The 19,777-nt window shown below is 45.8% G+C and overlaps 1 protein-coding gene across 3 annotated transcripts in view; it reads right to left on the bottom strand.

The window, feature by feature from the left end:
* The window catches only part of Prkar1b (protein kinase cAMP-dependent type I regulatory subunit beta), a 117,343-nt gene that overhangs the window by 92,780 nt on the left and 4,786 nt on the right, over positions 1-19,777 (bottom strand). For 2 of the 3 annotated variants that reach the window (XM_003470073.4, XM_005003743.3), the window contains exon 2: positions 3,774-3,982. In XM_003470073.4, coding sequence (XP_003470121.1) covers positions 3,774-3,950 — 177 coding nt within the window. In that variant the 5' untranslated portion in view covers positions 3,951-3,982. Of the gene's footprint in view, positions 1-3,773; positions 3,983-4,909; positions 5,066-19,777 lie in introns of those variants that run through there. The other variant, XM_005003742.4, reaches the window with a different exon arrangement.

The raw sequence follows: 19,777 nt of genomic DNA on the forward strand, positions 1-19,777 counted from the left end.
TGGCATCACCTTTGACAACCAACATCAGGGGAGAGGGCAATATGATACGGGAAGTGTGATTCCAAAATATTTCTATTGGAGTTCTCACCCTAGTGCCTCAGCATTTGGCCTCTTCAGACAGGGTTGTTACAAAGGTGATCATGATTATAATGAGAACCTAAGGATGCTGGACACAGAGACAGGAAGACACCATGTGAAGAGAAAGGCAGAGATCCGGTGGTGCACTGCATCCACAAGCCAACACTCACCGAAGATTGCCAGAAATCACCAATGGCAGGGGAGAGGCCTGGAACAGACCCAGTGTGGCCCCCAAGAAGAAGCCAGCCCTGTAGATGTCTAGATCTCAGCTCAGAGTCTCTAAACTTTGGAGGTAAATTTCTGTCCTTTATGCTGCCCAGTCCCTGGCAGTCTGCTAAGGCAGCTAGCAAAACTAGAAAGCCTGGGCCACCATCCTCACAAAAGAAGAACTCACATGAATTCGTTGCTGCTAAATGTGCATCCTGTATCCAAAAATACAAATTCCAAAACATGTCTGGTTTGAAGCGTTTCAGATAAGGACACTCATTCTCTAGTAGGAAAATCCTCAGTGCAGAAACAGGGCTGGAACAAGTTCCCTTGGCCACCTTTCTATGGACGTGCCACCTAATCTCTCCTGGACCTCAGTCCCCACCTGTCAGATGCACAAAGAAGTCACTTCCCAGCAAGAGAGGAAGTCAGGCCAGGGATTTAGCTCAGCAGCATAAGCGTCTGCCTTGCAAGCACGCAGTCATGAGTTCGATCCTCCATCCAAAAAAAAAAAAGAGGAAGTTAGCTTCGCCCAGCTCCCGCCAATTGGGATTCCACAGCCAGCTGCACCCTTGCCAGCAGGGTCCCAGGCATATGCTGCAAGCCTCTTCCCTTACCTACATCTGTCCACCAGCAAAACCTGGACATTGCCTCAGAACAAAAGCCAACCCACCCAGGTCACCCATCTCTACCCTGCCAGGAACAACCTGTAACCTCGGCCTTGACACCTGCCACACCTGCATCTAGGCTCCTGTGTCTCCTAGCTTGGATGCCGCTCTCTGGGTGTGTGTGCACAGTAGTCCCCAGAGCCAGGTCCCTATGAGCTGTGTCCTTCTGGCTCCTCTTTATAAACCAGGCTTTACCCCAACCTCCAATTCTTGTCAAGTCTTGCCACCCACACGAGGGGTGTCTAGATACTCAAGATGTCTGGATAACTCCTTGTCACAGAGGGCTCTGGTCCCACCCAGGATGTTTAGCAGTACCTCAACCACTAGGTGACAACCAGGTGGCAAACACACCCCCAGTATAGCAACTGGAATTCTCCACTATTGAGAGCCACAGTCCTACTTCTGCCTGCACTGCCACCCTGGTTTGGGTTGGACCGGACTTGCCTCAGGACTCCCCTGGGCTCATTGTGCCTCTGAGATCAGTGCATCGCTTGGGACCATGAGTGAACAGCCAGCTGAAGTGACTGCAGCGCCAACGAAGATGTGATGTGAGATGGGACAGGACACACAGTCATCTGCCCCCCTGGGCAGCTGCTTGACTGCCCCTCTTCCCCCAGGCAGGGAACAGAAGTGCCACCCTCCCCACTCCTGGGTTTTCTCCTTTTGAGCCTGGGATTGGGACAAAACAGGGGACAACCAACAAACGTGGGTCCAGGGCACATGACCATCCTCATCTATTAACTGTAGGGGGGAAAAGGAGCTTTTGAAATTAAGATAATCAAAACTGCCCAGGTGTATAGCTTCACAGCCATTCTCTCTGCTGATGGAAGTGTGAATTGATCAAAATGCTGAAAAACTTGTGAGTACCCCCAAGACTGCTCTGGCCCAGAAATCCCAGTGCTGAAAGACCATTGTAAGCAGTATCAAATACAGGGGAAAAGATGAATCTAAGGACAAATACATCAGTACGGCTTAATTTTTAATACTAAAAAAATCCTAGAAGCCAAGACTACGGTGCATCCTATAATCTCATCACTTGGGTGGCTGAGTCTGGAGGACTCCAAGTTCAAACCCATCTTGGGCAATTTATCGACTTACCAAGACCCTTTCTCAAAGCAAAAAATAAAAAAGCAGCGTGATGACAAATGTCTGTAACCCAGCACTCGGGAGAAGTGCCTTGAGTTCAAGGCCAGCCTGTGCTACATAGCAAGACCCTGTCTCAAAATGAATAAAATTAAAAAATAAAATCCTGGAGATGTAACTTAGTTTGAAGGCCTTGGGTTCAATTCCCATTACAGGGTGGAAGTGGGGAACATAGAAACAATTCAATTATCTAATCATGAGGGAAAGGTTGAAAGTGTTATCTCCTCCACAAAACACTATGTAGTCACTGAAAGCGAGGTTTTTGGAGAACTCAAATGGAAAAATATAAAACATAAAATTGCATCTGCAACATGACTGTGATGACTAAAAACACTGCTTTTTTAAAAGCACAGTACTTGAGGGCGAAAGAGGTAGGTGGGATGCAGATTTTTTTTTTTTTTTTTTTTTTTTGTCTTTTTCCTTTTCATCGGTACCAGGGATTGAACTCACGATGCAGATTTTTATTTTGTCTTTCTACTTCTGAAGTTCTCAAAATTTTTGCAACAAATGGATTAGTTTAGAATGTTTTTTTGCCAGGCATGGTGGTGGGCGTGTATAATCTCAGCACTTGGGAGGCTGAGGCAGGAGGATCGCCGTGAGTTTGAGGCCAGCCTGGGATACATAAGGGAGCTCAAGGCTAACCTGTACTACATAATGAGACTCTGTCTCATAAATAAATAAACAATAAAATAAAATATTTTTTGATGGATTGTCTTAACAATTTGTAAAAACAAATTCAACCCTTTGCTTTAGGGTTATGTGATCACAGGACCCAGAACAAAGTGTAATCGATAATGGATTTGGACCTCTGGCTCACCAATGCTTAAAAGCAGACCTTAGCATGACAGGGCTCCCCATGTCCCCAGATGGTCCCCATGAGAGACTGGAACAAAGGATAGTACACACCTATAATCCTAGCACTCTGGGATGCTAAGGCAGAGTTTGTGAGTTTGAGCCCAGTCCAACTTAGTAACTTAGCCAGACCCTATGTTCTATTCCCAGTACTGAAAGGAAAAAAAAAAAAAAAAGATCAAGTGTCAGAGCCCCAAGTGGAGAAGGAGCTAGAATAAGAGCTAAGGAGCCTGCAGCGGGGAGGGGTGATAGAGCCATGGGGGCTCCTGTCCAACCTCCTGCCCCTGGCACTGCTATAGGAAGAACTCAGGAGCAGAAACCAAGGAGAGGAGAGGGAAGCATGAGTCACAGGGTCTCTGCTCAAAGAGAAGAGCTGAGCAGTACGCTCCTCACCAAACACATCTGGAGCCTGACCTATGGCCCCAGGTCACCTGAGTGGTCACCTGGGTAGCTGCTTCTTTACCCCAAGTCCAGTGGCATCTATAACAGAATCTAGTTCCTACTTCTGTCCCCCAAGCTGAAAACATCAGTGAGTCCCATGTGCTACTTAAAATCCTGTCCATTTTCCACAATGGCTCTAGACACCCTGAGCTTTCTGGATGCAGAAGTGAGGCCTGTGGTCAGAAAGCCACAGAATGAACCTGACACCAAACAAGAGAGCCAGATTCAAACCTGCCTGGCTCCTTTACTTCTGGGAGATCCCCACACGCCATTCTCCTGGTGTTCATCCTTCTCTCCAGAAGGACAGCAGGAGGGAAGGGCTTGCTGCCCTGGTCCTGGGCCACCTGCAGCAGGGCACAAGGTGGGGGTAGGGGAGGCACTGACCTTTTCCAGCTTCTCAAAGTGCTCCCGGAGGAACTTCATGGGGCGGTCAGGCTTGGAGACACAGAGGTGAACAATGCAGTCTTTGAGCACCTGCTGGATGCTGTGTTTCTGGACATACAGCTCACATCCCTTCAGGCTGTCCTCCTCTTCTGAGGGGAAGGATGATGGGGAGGCCATGGCCAGGCGTCTTCTTCCTTCCTGCTGAGAAACTGCAAACCACAAGGCCTTAGGAGGGGCTGGGGGAGTCCTCTGGTGTGCTTCACCCATATGCATCGAGCACAAAACAAGGAAGCTTATCACAGAGGGTCAGGCCCAATGGACTGTCATGTATTCAGCATTCATCACAGATCTTTCCGTTTGCAGGCTGGATGACTTGTTTGCTGTATGGCACCAGCCACCAAAGCCTCCATGCCCAGTGGATTCTTTGGAGATGGTAAAGATGCAAATACAATTTAGGGGCGATTAGAAGCCCCTTCTACAACATCTCCAAGGAATCTGCCTGGAAAGAGGCAGAGGGTCTGGCCCCAGCGTTAAATTACTTCACCCTCTCCCCCTCCCCCTCAGGAACACCTGTGTGAAATGTAGACGCCACCATAGGAATACCCAGGGAGAGATCTGGAGATGATGGGGGGTGGGATGCCCGCCAATGGTTGGGGTGGCCTTGGGTGATGGGGATGGGAGGCTGGCCAAGGGTTAGGGTGGCCTGCTTCACAGGAAAAGAAACACAAGGAGGAAAACAGAGGAAGCCCAGCTTGGGGGTGGTGGTGAAGAACAATAGCCGTGTGCGTCCTGCACCCGGGTGAGTCACAGTGACCAAGTCCACGCCCGCCCAGACGCACCCGGGTCTCCAGACCACAGGGAAGGCGCCCCCGGACCCTGTGCCCACCCACCCACCCCCACTTCGGAGCTCAGCCTGGCCTCTGCGCCTGTGGAACCCCCCACCTCCAGACCCAGACTGGGGCCAGGCGGAGGGCGCGCGGGCCTGGCTCCTCCGCGGCAGCCGGGCTCTCTGGCTGGGGGTGGGGGCGGGAGAGAGGAAGAGAACGGGGGCGGGGGACACTGCGGCCTGGGGTCCCCACTGCCCAAGCTTCCCGGTGACCCCAGACCCCGCGCAGACCCCACCCCAGCCCCCGTACCTGGATGCGCAGCGCCAGAGGCCGAAAGCGACTGCGCGGGGACGCGGGGCGCGGGGACGTGGGGACGCGGGGACGCGGCGGCGAGCGGGTCCCCGCACTGCAGCGGCGCCGCCCTCTGCCCGCCCCTACCGCGCGCCGCCCGCTGTGTTCGCCCAGATCCCCCTTATGCCTCTGATCTGGCCTGTGCTCGCCCAACCTATTACCCCTCCTCCGGAGCCCCCTCCCCTAGCCCTCACCACCCAGTCTCCCTCGGTGGGAGCCTAGAGCTGCCCACAGTGCGGGTTCAGCTCACAAGAGCCCAGCCTGGCCAGGGGACCTATTCCCTGCTCTTTGGACATCCCCACACCCTAGAGCGGAAGGGTCACCTTAATAGCTTCCTAACCCACAGGCTCTGGCCTGTCGGGAGGAGACTGGGTCCTCCCACACACCCAAAGCATCCAAACCCCCAGAGGATAGGTGGACAGGACAGGTCTTGAAAAACACTCCACAGTCTTTACTCCCTCGTCAGCATTTACCTGTGCCCCACCTATTCTCCTCACTCACTTGTACATATGGGTCCACAGGTACCTGTCTCCCCTCCCCCTCACCTGTCCACGTTAATTTGTCCCACTCACTTGTTGCCTCACTCACCTGGGCACACACACCCAGGGGTCTTGGTCCAGCCTCTCCCCAACAGTGGAAGGACAAACGGCCCTGGCTCAGGCGTCAAACAAGAAGCTCTGGCGCCCCAGCCTTTGCCCTGTCCATGGATACACCTTTTGGAAGAGGGTCTTTTCAAAGAAATTCTCCTTTTCTCCTGAATCAAAACTCACATCATACTGCAGCTCAATCCCAAGGCCTTCCCTCCCTTCCCCTGCTCACTTCCTGCTCGGTCTGTGGATGGCCTGGTGAGAAGGGTGACATCTGGCTTTGAGGGTGTTCTGGCTTTGGCGATGGAGTGCTCTAGGGCCAGCTTTCCTCCTGTGAGACCCTCTGAGGTTCTCTGGTGGTCTCCTGCAGGGACTGAGGCACCCCTTGTGAGCACAGAGCTCACCTCCTGTGGCCCAGAGGCCCTACACCGTGCCCTCCCTGACCAGGCCTCACTCGGAGGTGGCTTCTACTGAGACCCTGTCTTCACCCCACTGTGATGGCAGCTCTCACCAGCCTCTCACTTAAGACTTTTCCAGGCTACTCAGGTCCCCACGGCTGCCCGCCCCCAGACTTCCTTCTGTGAATGAGCCCACAGACCCAGCTCTGTTTACCTCCAAGACTCTACTTGCTCTCTGCTGTGACTTGAGGAAGGGTAAATATTTCCAAATGTCCCATTCATCGTCTGATCAATCTTCAGGGAGTGTCAGAGACAGAGGAACCAAGACACCGGACCAAAGCCACATCCAAATACCCACTGCTGTCCTTAAATCATCCCATTTAGCCTAATAAATTCTTTTATTGCTAAACTGGTGGGGTTTTGCTGTTTGTTGGTTGCAGCTGAAACATGGAAATGTCAGATGTACATGACCCCCACACATTAAATGTCTGGTGAGCACAGATCAAGCAAGAAAACTAAGTGTATGATCAGCAGCCACTGCCCTTAATTGAGGGTGCCAAGAATGTCCCTCCCTGGGCTGGGTCACGTACCATGTGATCACCTGCAGCAAGCTCCCTCTCTCCTGGGCAGGGACAAATTCTGGCTCTTATGGGTTGTCCAGACAGCTGCATCCTTTTAGGAAAACATGCAGCTGGTATGTTATCTGGTAATCCACTCAAAAGTCCCAGTAATTTATTCATTGAACCCTCAATTATCCATTCAAAAGTCCCAATAAAAGTCCCACGCACCTCCTCTGAGAATGTCCATCCACCCTGGGGAAGATCCACCCTATGTGTTAAGGGGATTATTTAAACATTTCCAGAGATACTTGGATTTCCCAGATCCTAGGGCTTTCACTTCCCCCAAGGTCTGACTCAGGGCCATCAAGTGACCAGATATGCTCCCATTAGAAGAGCTATTGAAGCCAGCCAGGCATGGTGGCACACACTTATAATCCCTCTAGAAATCTGAGGCAGGAAGACTGCAAATTTGAGCCCAGACTGGCCAATTTAGTAACTTAGCAAGAACTTGTTTCTAAATAAATTAGTCCTATTGACTTCTTTCTCTCTTATGTTGAAAACACCAACTAGGCATGGACTGTTGTGTCTTATCTTTTTATAAATTTCCTACTCTGTAAAGTGAGTACAGACACCTGGGGCTGGGGATTTAGCTCAGTGGCATAAGCACCTGACTTGCAAGCAGGCAGTTGTGAGTTCAATCCCTGGTTTTGTAGGTTTAGGATGCAGATTCCAGCGCAGTCTTCCTGGATTATACTGCCTGGTGTGGTAGGCAGACTCCAAGACAGCTGTGGGATCCTGGCCTTTCTCCCCATGATACTGCAGTCTCTGGGGATTCTCTGAGCATAGCAGGGCCCATGACTTGTATCTAACCAATGGGCCGCACAGGTGATAGAAGCACAACGCTTGTGTGTTCTGCAATTAGATTACATAGCATCCTAACGTCCATCTTGCTAGGGACTCTCCTGGCTGGTGTGTGTGTATGTGTGTGTGTTATTCTGGTACTAGGGGTTATCCAGGACCTTTGCATTGAAGTGAGAACAATAGCCGTGTGCGTCCTGCACACCTTTGCATTTCTTTATTTTGAGACAAGTTCTCACTAAATTGCCTAAGTTGGATTTGAACTTGCACTCCCCCTGCACCAGCCTCCTATAGTACAGGGATTACAGGTGAGCACCACCATACCCAGTCCTGGATGGTTTTTAAAATGTTGACTAACAGACTAACACAGGAGCTGATGTGCAGAGAGTAAACAGCAAAAGACTGAGTGTGACCACATCTGATAGCCTGCAGGTAGTGACACTGGAAACAACCCCATGAGCCTGGGGACCACTGTCCCGGAGGGAGCCTCAGGAAAGCCAGCCCTGACACTGATCCCCAACTTTGCAGGACACAGCCAGCTTGACCTGGAGACCCCAGAAACCAGGAGATAATGAGAACATTGCTTCACCGAATCTGTGGTCATTGATGCACAGCGGCAGAGAACTAATTCAAGGAAGAATTTGAAGAAAAGCCCAGTTATAAGTCAGGGTTGGAGCAAGGAAAGAAGTCAGTTGCAGGAGGAAGTGTGTGAATAGTGAGTTTATATGTGAGAATAAAAGAAAAAATTAAAATAGCACAAACTCGGCACATGAGAGAACAAACAGGGAAGCAGAGTTCAGATATAAACACAAATATTTGATAAAGGCGGCACTGTCTATCAGCAAGACAAAGAACTCAATAGTTTGGAAGTAAGTAGGAAGCCAGCTAGGACAATGTAAGTAGAATCCCTGTGTTCCTCCTTTCACAGATAAAATTTAGATGGATCATAGAATTAATTACAAACTTGGAAACTGTGAAAGTCATAGAAGAAAAACTGGAAAGCATATAAAGTCGGAGTGGAGACGGACTTTTGAAGCATAATACAAAATCCAGAAGCCATAAATGTAAAACTTGGTATATTTTACTACAGAAAAAAATGAAAAATTTCTACATAAAATGTAGCCAGGAAGACAGAACAAGACAGAGACGTTTATGAAATGTATCACAAGACGGTTACTTTACGTAGTGTGAAGATACCTCTTTGCTCAAAATAGGAATGCAAATTACACAGAGATACTACTGTTTTACCTATTGCTGAGAAAAAATTCAAACATCGGACCATGTTGTTTTGACAAGGGCACTGGAGAAAATCGTTTATTCAGGTAATAAATAAATGAATATATGTTATTCAGAATATCTCTGAAAGGGCACTACAGAAATCAATGGCAGAGACAGGCTGTCTGAGTAGGAAACTGTGTATCTGAGTGATACCCAGGCTCACTGGTTCCTGGGTCCTTGAGTATGTTTTTAATTTTATACCATATGCAAATATTACCCATTCAAAACCAGTTAACTAATTTCCTCTGTGTTAAAATGTTTAAAAGTCTCTCTCAAAAAATGCAGAATTTAAAACATTCATGATTTTCACTGTTTCCTACAGGTACACTGAAACCACAGTAACATTCTATTTTTAAAGGCATAAACCTAAACTAGAGGCAGGCCTGTAATCCCAGCTTTCTGAATGTCTGGGAAAGGAGGATTGTGAGTTTGTTCCCAGCCTTGGTAACTCTGTCTCAAAATTTAAAAAAGAGATAGGGACATAGCTCAGTGCAAATACCCTGAGTGCTGGTAACAGTAGCAGCAGCAGCAGCAGTAGTAATACTAATGACACTCCTGAAAACAGTTTTTGGAAGGCTTAGATGGCAGGCAGCCATTGACTTACACAGCAACACTACTCTGTCACAAGAAAGATAAATTTTAGTCATTTGTAGGAAGATGGATGCACAGTGTCAAGTGAATTGAATCAGGCATGAATTTAAATATCAAATAATTTACATGAGAAATTCAAAGTATAAATAATTTTAAAAACAAAAAGACAAGAGGAAACAGCTTTTGCAAATGAGAAGGGGATCTAGAGATGGAGGGAAGGAATAAAAAGTATTGAGAGGTTTTGGGTCCATGTTCCTACTCTCTGTGATAAATCTAAAACATTATGTACTACAAATATGTAGTAACAAAAACAACTTTTTAAAAAATGGTTTTCCCAGATGTCTAGTGGTAAGACTAGAGGATGTTGGGATGAAGACCGGCTCAGCTGCCCTGGTGAACACGCTCCCTGCCCCAGCAGACCATGGCAATTCACACACTAGTGTGACAGCTGTCCCCACCTAAGGGGGATATCTTCTTGAGGAAGGAACTGAGTGTGTCACCCAGGTCAGGACCTGGCCCAGTATTCCACTGGCCCCAGAAGAGCAGAGGCCTTGTTGTTCCTTCCAGGGTCCACACATTCCCCTGGGGAGCCCTAACTCGGGTGATGATCTGAGGTGCACACAGTGAACAGCCCAGCTGCTGTCCTACAGCATAGCCACACAGGCTGTCACAGCTTCCTGGTGCTCAGCAATCTGTTGGCTGCACGACACCACATCCTCCGAAGGCCAGGTGCAAAAGGCGGTGCAGTCTTGCCTGTTTTCTCCTCTGGGGACGCTTGCTGTGAAGAAGTCTAGAATGGAAAGGGGCCACAAGAGTGGCGAGTGTCCAGGTAGCCCTGGCTCTTCTCCCATAGGACATCAAGACCCACCCAATCTGAATACTTATAAAAGCTACTGTTCTCAGCCCCACTATTTGGGATGGGTTTTTAAAGCAGCATTGCACGATCAGAACCTATTTCAAGACCATGAAGCCCAAAACCAGGCATGTGGTCTTCTTTGTAGACCTGGTCATCTGCCAGTGTCCCTGCTTCGATGAACGACACTCCATTTTTCTGGAGATCTGAGCCAGACACTTGAAAGTCCTCCAAGGAGCTTCTTCCCTCTCAACCGTGAATCTAGGGCCCACCTCTGCCAGTGCTGTCCATAAAACAACTCCCGAACCAACCACATCAACCACCAGTGTGTCAGTCGGTCTGTCCGCTCGTCCAGATGAGTGGCCATGACTGCCTGCTGCATTGTCTCTGTGGCCTCCTGGACTCCTCCATACCTTCCTTACAGCCTCTGCAAGGGACTGGTCCATATCTTCTCTCCCCTCACTTCTTGCTGTCTCTCCACAGGGCCATGATCCTGGCCAGGAACAACTGCCCCCCTCTTCCAGGCTAAGGACCCCCCACTCTTTAGGTCTCACCTCCAGCACCTGCCCCTCAATTGATCCAATACCATCTCACACTGGACCATCAACTGCTGGAGGAGCCACCGTGCCCTTTCTGACTCCTTTTCTATTCAGCATCGAGAAGAATGTCTAGATATCCCTCACTTGATATTTATCAAATGAAATAATGAAGAAACTAAGAGTTATTTACTACAATTAGTTTATTATACAGACTTAAACAATGTATTTTTTAAATATGTGTAGATAAGACATGGGATGAGCAAGACTCCTGGAAGAGACTTGGGAATCCTTTTGTCCCTGCATTTTGGTGACTCTTTAAAACATACGCAGTTGGGGCTGGAGGTTTAGCTCAGCGGCATAAGCGCCTGCCTTGCAAGCAGGCAGTCGTGAGTTCGATCCCCAGTACCGATAAAAAGGAAAAAGACAAATATATATATATATATATATATATATATATATATATATATACACGCAGTGGAGGGAGTGGCAGATATAAATGTAGACACTTCTGTCATGTTGTAGCTCAAACATGGATAACTTAAAAGTTCCATAGTTATGTTCAGATATAAACCCAGTGTCAGCTCAAGTCAAGATGTGTCCGGTACCTTGAAGTACAATTAAAACTGCAATTGAAACATCTCCCGCTTTCAGCAAGGCCCTTCTGCTGGGAGGGCACAGGCAAAGACAGAGGGTCCTCCTTTCCTTTCTCACTATCCCCTCCCATCCTCAGAGGGGTTTGGTCTCCCCGCAGTGGGACAGACTCTGCATCAAGGACTGCAGGTAGAAAGTTGAGCCCCAGGCCACACTGTCAATGATTCTTCCTTAGCCGTGAGAGGACTCATGGTACCTATGCATTTCTGTGATTGGCTAACTTCACCGAGTGAAAAGTGTTTTTCTTCTCTTTTCCAGTACTGCAGATTGAACTCAGGTCCTTTTTACTAAGCTACATCTCCAGCCCTTTAATTTTTTGCGACACGGTCCAGTAAAGTTCCACAGGCTAGGCTCAAACTTGAGATCCTCCTGCACCAGCTTCCCAGAGTGCTGAAATTACAGATGTGTGCCATCATACCCAGCTTGTACTCATTCTTAGCAGTACTGTTCACAACAGTCACAAGTGGAAACCAAACACGAATCCACAGGTGATGAATGGATACACAAAATGTGGTTTTTCCCTATGATAGAATACGGTTCAGCCTTAAAAAGGAAGTTCTAAGCAGGGTGTGGTTGTACATGCCAGTAATCCCGGCACTCTGGGTGACCGAGGCAGGAGTATCAAAGTTTGAGGCAATTGAGCAAATTAGGAAGACCCCATCTCAAAATTTAAAAAATTAGAAAGGGGACTAGGAACACTGTTGAAGTTGAAGGCATTAAGTTCAATCCTGAGTATAGCAAAACAAAAAAACACACAGCTGTCAGTGGGAACCCAGTTTTCACTTATCTTCAGCATGCGGAGTTGATAGGTGAGAGGGTCATCCATCCTCTCTCATTTGTGGAGGAACCACCAGCCTGTTTTCCTGCATTCCCACCAGACAAGCTGGAGATCTCTTCATGTCCTTGCCAATGCTTATCTCCTTGGTTCAGACCCAAGCCATTCTGAGGACAGTGATGTTGGGATCAAACGGAGGGACTGGGGGTAGGAGAGGGGCTGGTTTCGAGATTTTTGGAGCCAACTGTGGTGGTACATGCCTGTGATCCCTGTACTCAGGAGACTGAGGCAGGAGGATCACTGTGAGTTCGGAGACCAGCCTGGGCTGCACAGGGAGTTCAAGGCCAGTCTGAACTGCATAGCAAGACTTTGAAGAAAGGAAGGAAGGAAGCAGGCAGGCAGGCGATTGGGTGGGGGGGGGGGAGGGAGAGGGAGAGGGAGACGGAGAGAGGTTTTTGGTATCTTGAACAAAAAATCAAATGAGACACTCAGGAGTAACAAGGTTTAGTGAAAGTCCAGGTAGGTCTACTTGGTGGTTACAGGCCAGTGAGAGGAGCACCTAGGGGCAGTCTCTCAAAATCCTGGGATTGTGGGAGGATCTGCAGTTGGGGATTGATTGACAGGAGTCAAGGTCCAACAAATCACCTGACTCAGCCTAAAGGAGGGGTTTTAGATCAGACAGCACAGAATTTTAAGAGAAAGTGTCATGGCTCCCAAAACCCACTGGGGATGGGGCTAGGGAGTGAAAAATGCAATGCAAGGTTAGAAGATGGCCAGAGGCATGTATTTTTGGTTCTATGCATGCCTGAGGGCTTTGGGGGGGCGCGATGTGCTATTTATCTATTGGTTTTCTAATATTCAGACACAGTTGGCCTTGTTGCTTGGTTTCTCGATTCTTGTTCCACAGCTTTGCTGTTTATTTGCTCTTGCTCCTGTTGTCACCAGGTTTCTGGAAAGCACAGGGTGGATGGGGCTGCTTGCCCCTCCTGGCACGCTCAGTCAAGGCCACCTCAGGCCCATGCTGCATGCCAGGGATAGGGCACAGTGTGCATGACAGGTGGGGGGAGGTGCTTGGATAGTGCTTCTCTTGGAAACCATCTTGATTTAATTTATTTGTTGTGGGTATTCCATAGGCTCTACTTAAAGAAGTTCACTTATAGGGGCCGGGATATAGCTCAGTAGTGTAAGTGCCTAACTGGCAAATGCAGGGTAGGGTCCAATCCCCAAGACCAAAAGAAGTTTCCTTTTACTCCTAATATACTAGATGGCTTATTAGCAGTGAGTGTTACTTTAGCAAGTGCTTTTATTTTTGTATGTAATTTCTCGAATTGTAAAATATAGTACATTTCACTATGTTCAGTCAATCTGCATTCCTGGCATACACTCAATTTGACTTTTGAAATTCATTATCCCTAGATTTAACTTGTTAAAATTATTTAGCATTTTTACATCTATATTCAATAAAAGATATTGATTTACATAATAATCTTCTTGCATGTCTTTGTCACTATTTGGGATTAAAGTTACAATGCTGGCCTCACACCAAGTTGAGAAATGTTGTTTCTAGTCTTGGAAAGAGGTTAACATGTGAAGTTTTAGGGACTTCTTTTTAAGGGGTTTTGTGCTTTTGTTTGGGGATATTGGGGAGTGAGCCCCAGGCTGCTTCATTCTGGGCAAGTACTTTACCACTGAGCTACATCCTCAGTTTCTTTTTTAATTTTAAAACAAGGTCTAAATTGCCCAGGCCAAACTCAAACTATGATCCTCCTGTCTCAGTCATCTGCATTGCTGAGATTATAGGGATGTGCTGCTACACCCAGCTTTGGGAGTTACTTCTTTATTAAATGTTTGAAGTGTTTGTTGGCAAAGCCATCTGAGCTTAAGGTCTGTATAATTTACTTAGTGTTAGACATCACTGTTAGCTATTTTTTCTTATACCAGTTTTAGTAAATTATGATTTCCTAGGATTTCTGTATTTCATATAATTTCTTGCAGATTTTTTATTATTCTTGTGTTTTTAATATACTTAGACCTGTCGTGATGACCCCTTTTACAGCCTTGTTGGGGACCATAAATTCACAGTAACTGGTTTTATGTATTTTATGGGATAAAAGGAAAAATTGGGATTATTCGTACCACCCCATCTGAGATTTTTCCACTGACTTCTTCTTAGCATAAGATCATCTATGCCATCATGAGTCATCTCAGGATTATATTCAAGGTCAAGTAATTCTCCTAAATTAACATAATTTGCTATTTGGAAAAGTCTTTGAACCACTCCCAAGATCCTGCTGCGTTTCCTGCATTTTCCACTCTAATCCCTGCCTTGACTGAAATAATAAAATACAGGCTTTCCAGAGACAGTTCTTGTCTTAGCCACCAGAGTCTGGAACTCTGCAAAGGGTTTTGATCCTCCTGGAGCCTTAAAATTTTACCACTTATCTCATTTGCCATACACTTGTTTGGGAGATTGGGGATCTAGGCCAGGTCCCTGATACAACCTTGTATAGGTATTTTGTGTTGATTTTTTTTACTTCATCAGTCTTGACAGGGGATTGCCAATTTTGTTTTCCTTGTGAACAAATCCTTGGCTTTTTGGATACTCTTTACTATGAGTTTCTTCTGCCTTAAGTATTTCTGTTCCTACTTTTTTTTAGTCTTGTCTTTTGTGCATTTGGATTTAATTTCCTATATAATTTGCTTCTGGAAAAAAATCATTTTTTACTCTAGATGGGTAAAGTCAATAAATGTTATTTATGGAATTAAACAAAAACACCTATATCAACCTTCTGGTGGTTAGTCTTGTTAACTTCGTTAGACTGAAAAATTGTACAAAGTAAAGCAGATTTCTGGATGCATCCTGGTGGGTGTTTCCAGAGACAACTGACACTTAGGACACCTCCCCTAAATGTCACAGAACTGTCCAGTAGGCACAAGGTTCAGATGAAACAAAAGCAGGGAAGCCAGGTGTGGAGGCACACGCCTATAACTGCAGCACTCTGGGAAGCTGAGGCAAGAGGATTGCACATTTAAGCCTAGTCTGCTTAGACCCTGGTTAAATTTTTTTTAATTAAATAAATAAAAGGGCCTGGAAGTACTTAAATGGGAAGGCCTTAGGTTCAGTCCTCAATACCACACACATGCACACACATATGCACACGCGCACACACACACACACACACACACACACACACACACATTCTTTTTCTCTCTGCTTTTGGTTCCCATTAGGTGAGCAGCTTTCCTTCCCTGTACCCTTCCTTCTCCTTCTTTTTTCTGCCTCACCTCAGGCCTAAGAGCAACAGAGCCCCCTAACTGTGCGCTAAAACCTCTGAAACCTTGAGCTAAAGTTAAGCTTTTCTTAAGTTCTCTCTCATTATTTTGTCAGAGACAGAAAACTAACACAAATCAGATTCTTGTTCATGTAAAGGCAATCCATTGGTTTTCTCAGACAGTCTTGTGCAATTTGTCTTTGACAGTCTTACATCTCTTGCTGGTAGAAGGTAGCATCTGTCCAGGCATTCTAAGACTGCTAAGAGCAGGATGTGGAGGTCTTTGATGGTCATAGTGGACACTTAAGGGTTGTTAGGTGGATGGTTGTTGGTGCTGTATCTTCCTGGTGGGTTCATCATTTATCATATTGCCCCTTCTCCCTCAGAAGTTTCCTTTGCTCTGAAGTCTACTTTGATTGGTATTAGCACACATAGCCATCCTGTTATTACTTTTTCCAATACTGGAGAATAAACCCAGTGTGACTTATACATGATAGGACATTGCTCTTCTACTGAGCTACATCTCCAGCCATCTTGGTTTTTAAAAAATTAACATTGGCTTGATATAGCTTTCCCATTCTGTACTTTCAATCTACATCATTATGTCTGAGACATGGAGGACACAGCTTTTTTAGTTGTGGGTTTTATTCACTCTGGGAACCCCTGCTTTCCAGTATCATGTTGAGAGTATTCACATTTATATCACTGGCACACAAAGGCTGAGATCAATCATTTGGTTACTATTTTGTGTCTATTTTCTCTCACAGCTTAGTACTATATACATACATATATATATATATAAAATATTTAAAACTTTTATAAAATTTTATAAAATATTTATATATTTAAAACTTTTATAAAATGTATTAGTGCTTCCAATACATGTTTACATTCATCCTACACAGTAGCTACACAAACTTAACGTATCTTGATTCTTTTTATTCCCTTTTCCCTCCATCTCTTGGTTCCCTTCCCTTTTACAAGATTTCCCTGTTTCCAACAGTCTGTTGTTCTCTGTTGTTGTTGAGGCAGGGTTTCACTATATGATTGAGGCTTGCCCTGAATTCACTTTGCAACCTAGGCTGGCCTCAAACTCCCAGTGATCTCCTGCCTCAGCCTCCCAAGTGCTGGGATTATAGGACTTGTCTGGTGTTCTTAAAATTGCTTGTATATTGGGTTTCTCATAAAAGTTATGTAATATTTGTGTGATTTATTTCAGTAACTTATCTCAAGGTACATTCATTTTGTTACAAATAACTCAAATTTATCCTTTTATATGACACCATTCCACTGTGTATAATTACACTTGTTTATCCACTCATCTGGTAACACACAGGCCACTCATAATTAGTTACTGAGCTGTGCTGCTATAAACAAGCGTGTATCACTGTAGTATAATGTCTTTATAGTAAGATACCAAGAAGGGGGAATAGCTGAGCCAACTGATTTCCTGAATGGTCCTACCAGTTTACATTCCCCTCAACCTTGCCAATATTTTGATGACAGTCAGTCTACTGTATTGTTTTGTTCTTTGAGACCCGTGTATCACTATGTAGCACAGGATAGCCTTGACCTGATAGTAATCCTCTTGCCACTGCCTCCTAAGTGCTGAGACGACAAGCATATGCCAACATGCCCAGTTCCACTGTAAGATACTTGACGAATGCTTTTTACAAATTCTACTTTATAGCCAGGCATGGTGGCTCACACACCTGTAATCCCAGCACTCAAAACTGAGGCCGGATTACCTTAAGGTCATCCTGCACTACACAGTGAGTTTAACTTAACTGTGAGCCTGAAATGCAAAAGGAGACCCTATCTTCAAAAAAAAACCTCACAAAATTCCACTTAATGAACTTTTTGTGTATGCCACCACTTCTAGTTGGTGGTGACCTAGTTGTCACCATGTACACAAAAGACGTGAGTCAGTTTGTATCACAACATCTACCTGCTGTCACTGTGTCTGTTTGGTGGGTGCTCTCACTCTAGCTGTCGCCACACACACAAGGTGTGTCATACTAGATACCAAGGTTTTGCCACTTCAAGTGCAGTGTGGATACTGTACTTTACCCTCTGTTATGGTTTGAATCTAAAGTGCCCCCCATGCTCAGGTGTTGAGGGCCTGGCCTCCAATACAGTAGAGCTGAGGTGCAGCGTGAGGTCTGACTGGATGGTGAGTGTGCTGACCTCATCAGGGAGTTAACCTATTGATCAGTTTGTCTTGGTTATTTTTCTCTCATTATTGGGACAAAACACCCGACAACCAAATTGAAGGCAGCAAAGGTTTATTTAGCTGTTTGTGGAGGTTTCAGTCCATAATCAGCTGGCTCCGAGGCAGGGTGGCATGGCACTGGGGCAACACAAGGCAGCAGCCAGAGCAAAAAGGGAGAACAAACCTCTTCTCCCTTATATCGTACACAGGCCACCCTCCCCACCAGGGCTGATGTAGCACTCACAAAACCTCTCCACTGTCCTCCTGCACAGGATGAGAATATTTACAAAATAAAGATCCTGGCTTCCTAAGTCTCTCAGTTAAACTTCTAAACTTCTCAAACTGACACAACATATCAACCATAATAGCTTATACTTCAATGGGTTTCCAGAGAAGTGAGGCCTACTTGGAGGAAATGGGATGTGGTTTCGAAGAACATATCTTGTCCCAGCCCATTCCTCTTTCTAGCTCTTTCTTTTTCTTTCCGCTTCCCAGCTGCCATAAAGTAAACAGTCTTCTTTCACCATTCCGTTTTGCCATGATGTTTCTGCCCAGGAACAGCTAACCATTAACTGAAATCAGGAGGCAAACTAACCCTTTTCCCTTTTAAATTCTATGTATCAGGCATCCTGTCCCACTAAGTGAAAGGTGATTCATGTGCCCTTCTCACTTCTCTGCTTCAACTACCAAACACAGAGAAATAAATTTATAAGTTGAAAGATGGGAGACGAGTCCATTCTCTTACCAACAGTACAAAACCACACACTGCATGAGTTATAAAGAAAAAAGGCTTATCTTGGCTCACAGTTCTGAAGTTCAAGATACAGGGGTTGCATCTGGTGATGGCCGCCTTACTAGCTAGAGCCAAGGTGGCACAGGGCATCAAGGAGGCACGAGACAAGGAACATGTGTGCAGGTGTGCCTTCTGGTTTCTCTGCCATTAAGTCACCAGGACTCAGCCATAGGGCTCTACCCTAGTGACCTTATCAAATCCTAGTTATCTAGACCTCACAGATTAAATTCTTTCTTTCAGTACTGGGGATTGAATTTAAGGCCTTTCCACTAAGTTATATCCCTAGCCCTTTTTCTTTTTTTTTTTTTAATTTTTGAGACAGTCTCACTAAGCCACTAAACTGCCCAGGCTAGGCTTGAACTTATGATACTACTGCTTCAGGTTCCCAGAGTACTAAGGTGTGTACCCAGTTTAATATCTACCCTCTTGAAACTTCGCAGCTAGAATTACATTTCAACACCTGAGGCATGGGAGACATTCAGCTGTACCCAAGCAGTAGCAAAAGGTGAGTTATGTTGACTTCTGCCTCCATCCTTCCTGCCATGCCTCCTCAGTGTCTGAAAGTCCCAGCCTTCTGGTAGTTTTCTATTTAGGGACATTTCACTAGGTATTCCTCACAGGTAGGTCTACCAGCAACAAGTCCTGCTGATTTGGCTTTTTCAGAAAACATCTTTTATTCTTCCTCCACCCCTGAAGAACATTCCGTTGGCGAATTCACAGGTGACATTTTGCACACTTGAATGTAGGCCCCCTCCTTTCTGGCCTGCATAGCTCTGGATTAGACAGTTACTGTCGATCAAAGGACTGTTCCTCTATAGACATTGTTTTACACCAGCTGGTAACTTTTTCTTTTTAGTTTTCAAATCTAACATATGTCCAGGTGTGGAGCTTTGGAGAGCTTATCCTTTAAGGGCTGGCTCAGCTTCTTGAACTTGTGTATTAATGTCTTTTGCCCGATTTGAAAGCCTTTAGCCAATACTTCTCTATAAATATATTTTAGTCCCACACACTGTTTTCTTGTTCTGGGATGCTGATTTATGACTTGCTATCCTACAGACCTTTAAGGCTCAGTTTATTTTCCTCCTACTCTCCTTTCTCTCTGTGGTTCAGAGTAAATTCTATTGCTGTATCAACTCCACTCTACTCCAGTGATGAACAATTTTATCTTGAGTGTTGTATTTTTTCAAATTCTAGGACAAGCCTCATAACAGCACTTGGGAGGCTGAAGCAAGAGGACTGCTGTCAATCCAAGGCCAGCCTGGGCTATAGAGAGCTTAAGGCCAGCTTGAACTACATCATGAGATACTGCCTCAAAACAAAACAAAAAATAAACAACAACAACAACAAAAACCAAACAAAAAAGAAAGAAATTCTAGATTCATGGGCTGCAGAAGAGAACAAAAAGTTACTAAGAAACAAGCCCTCCTATGAATCAGCTCCATGCTTGGGCCGCCGGGAG

Source organism: Cavia porcellus, unplaced genomic scaffold (genome assembly GCF_034190915.1).
Source record: "Cavia porcellus strain 051 isolate PalLab524CR breed Dunkin Hartley unplaced genomic scaffold, mCavPor4.1 scaffold_23, whole genome shotgun sequence".
NCBI classification, from domain to species: Eukaryota; Metazoa; Chordata; class Mammalia; order Rodentia; family Caviidae; genus Cavia; species Cavia porcellus.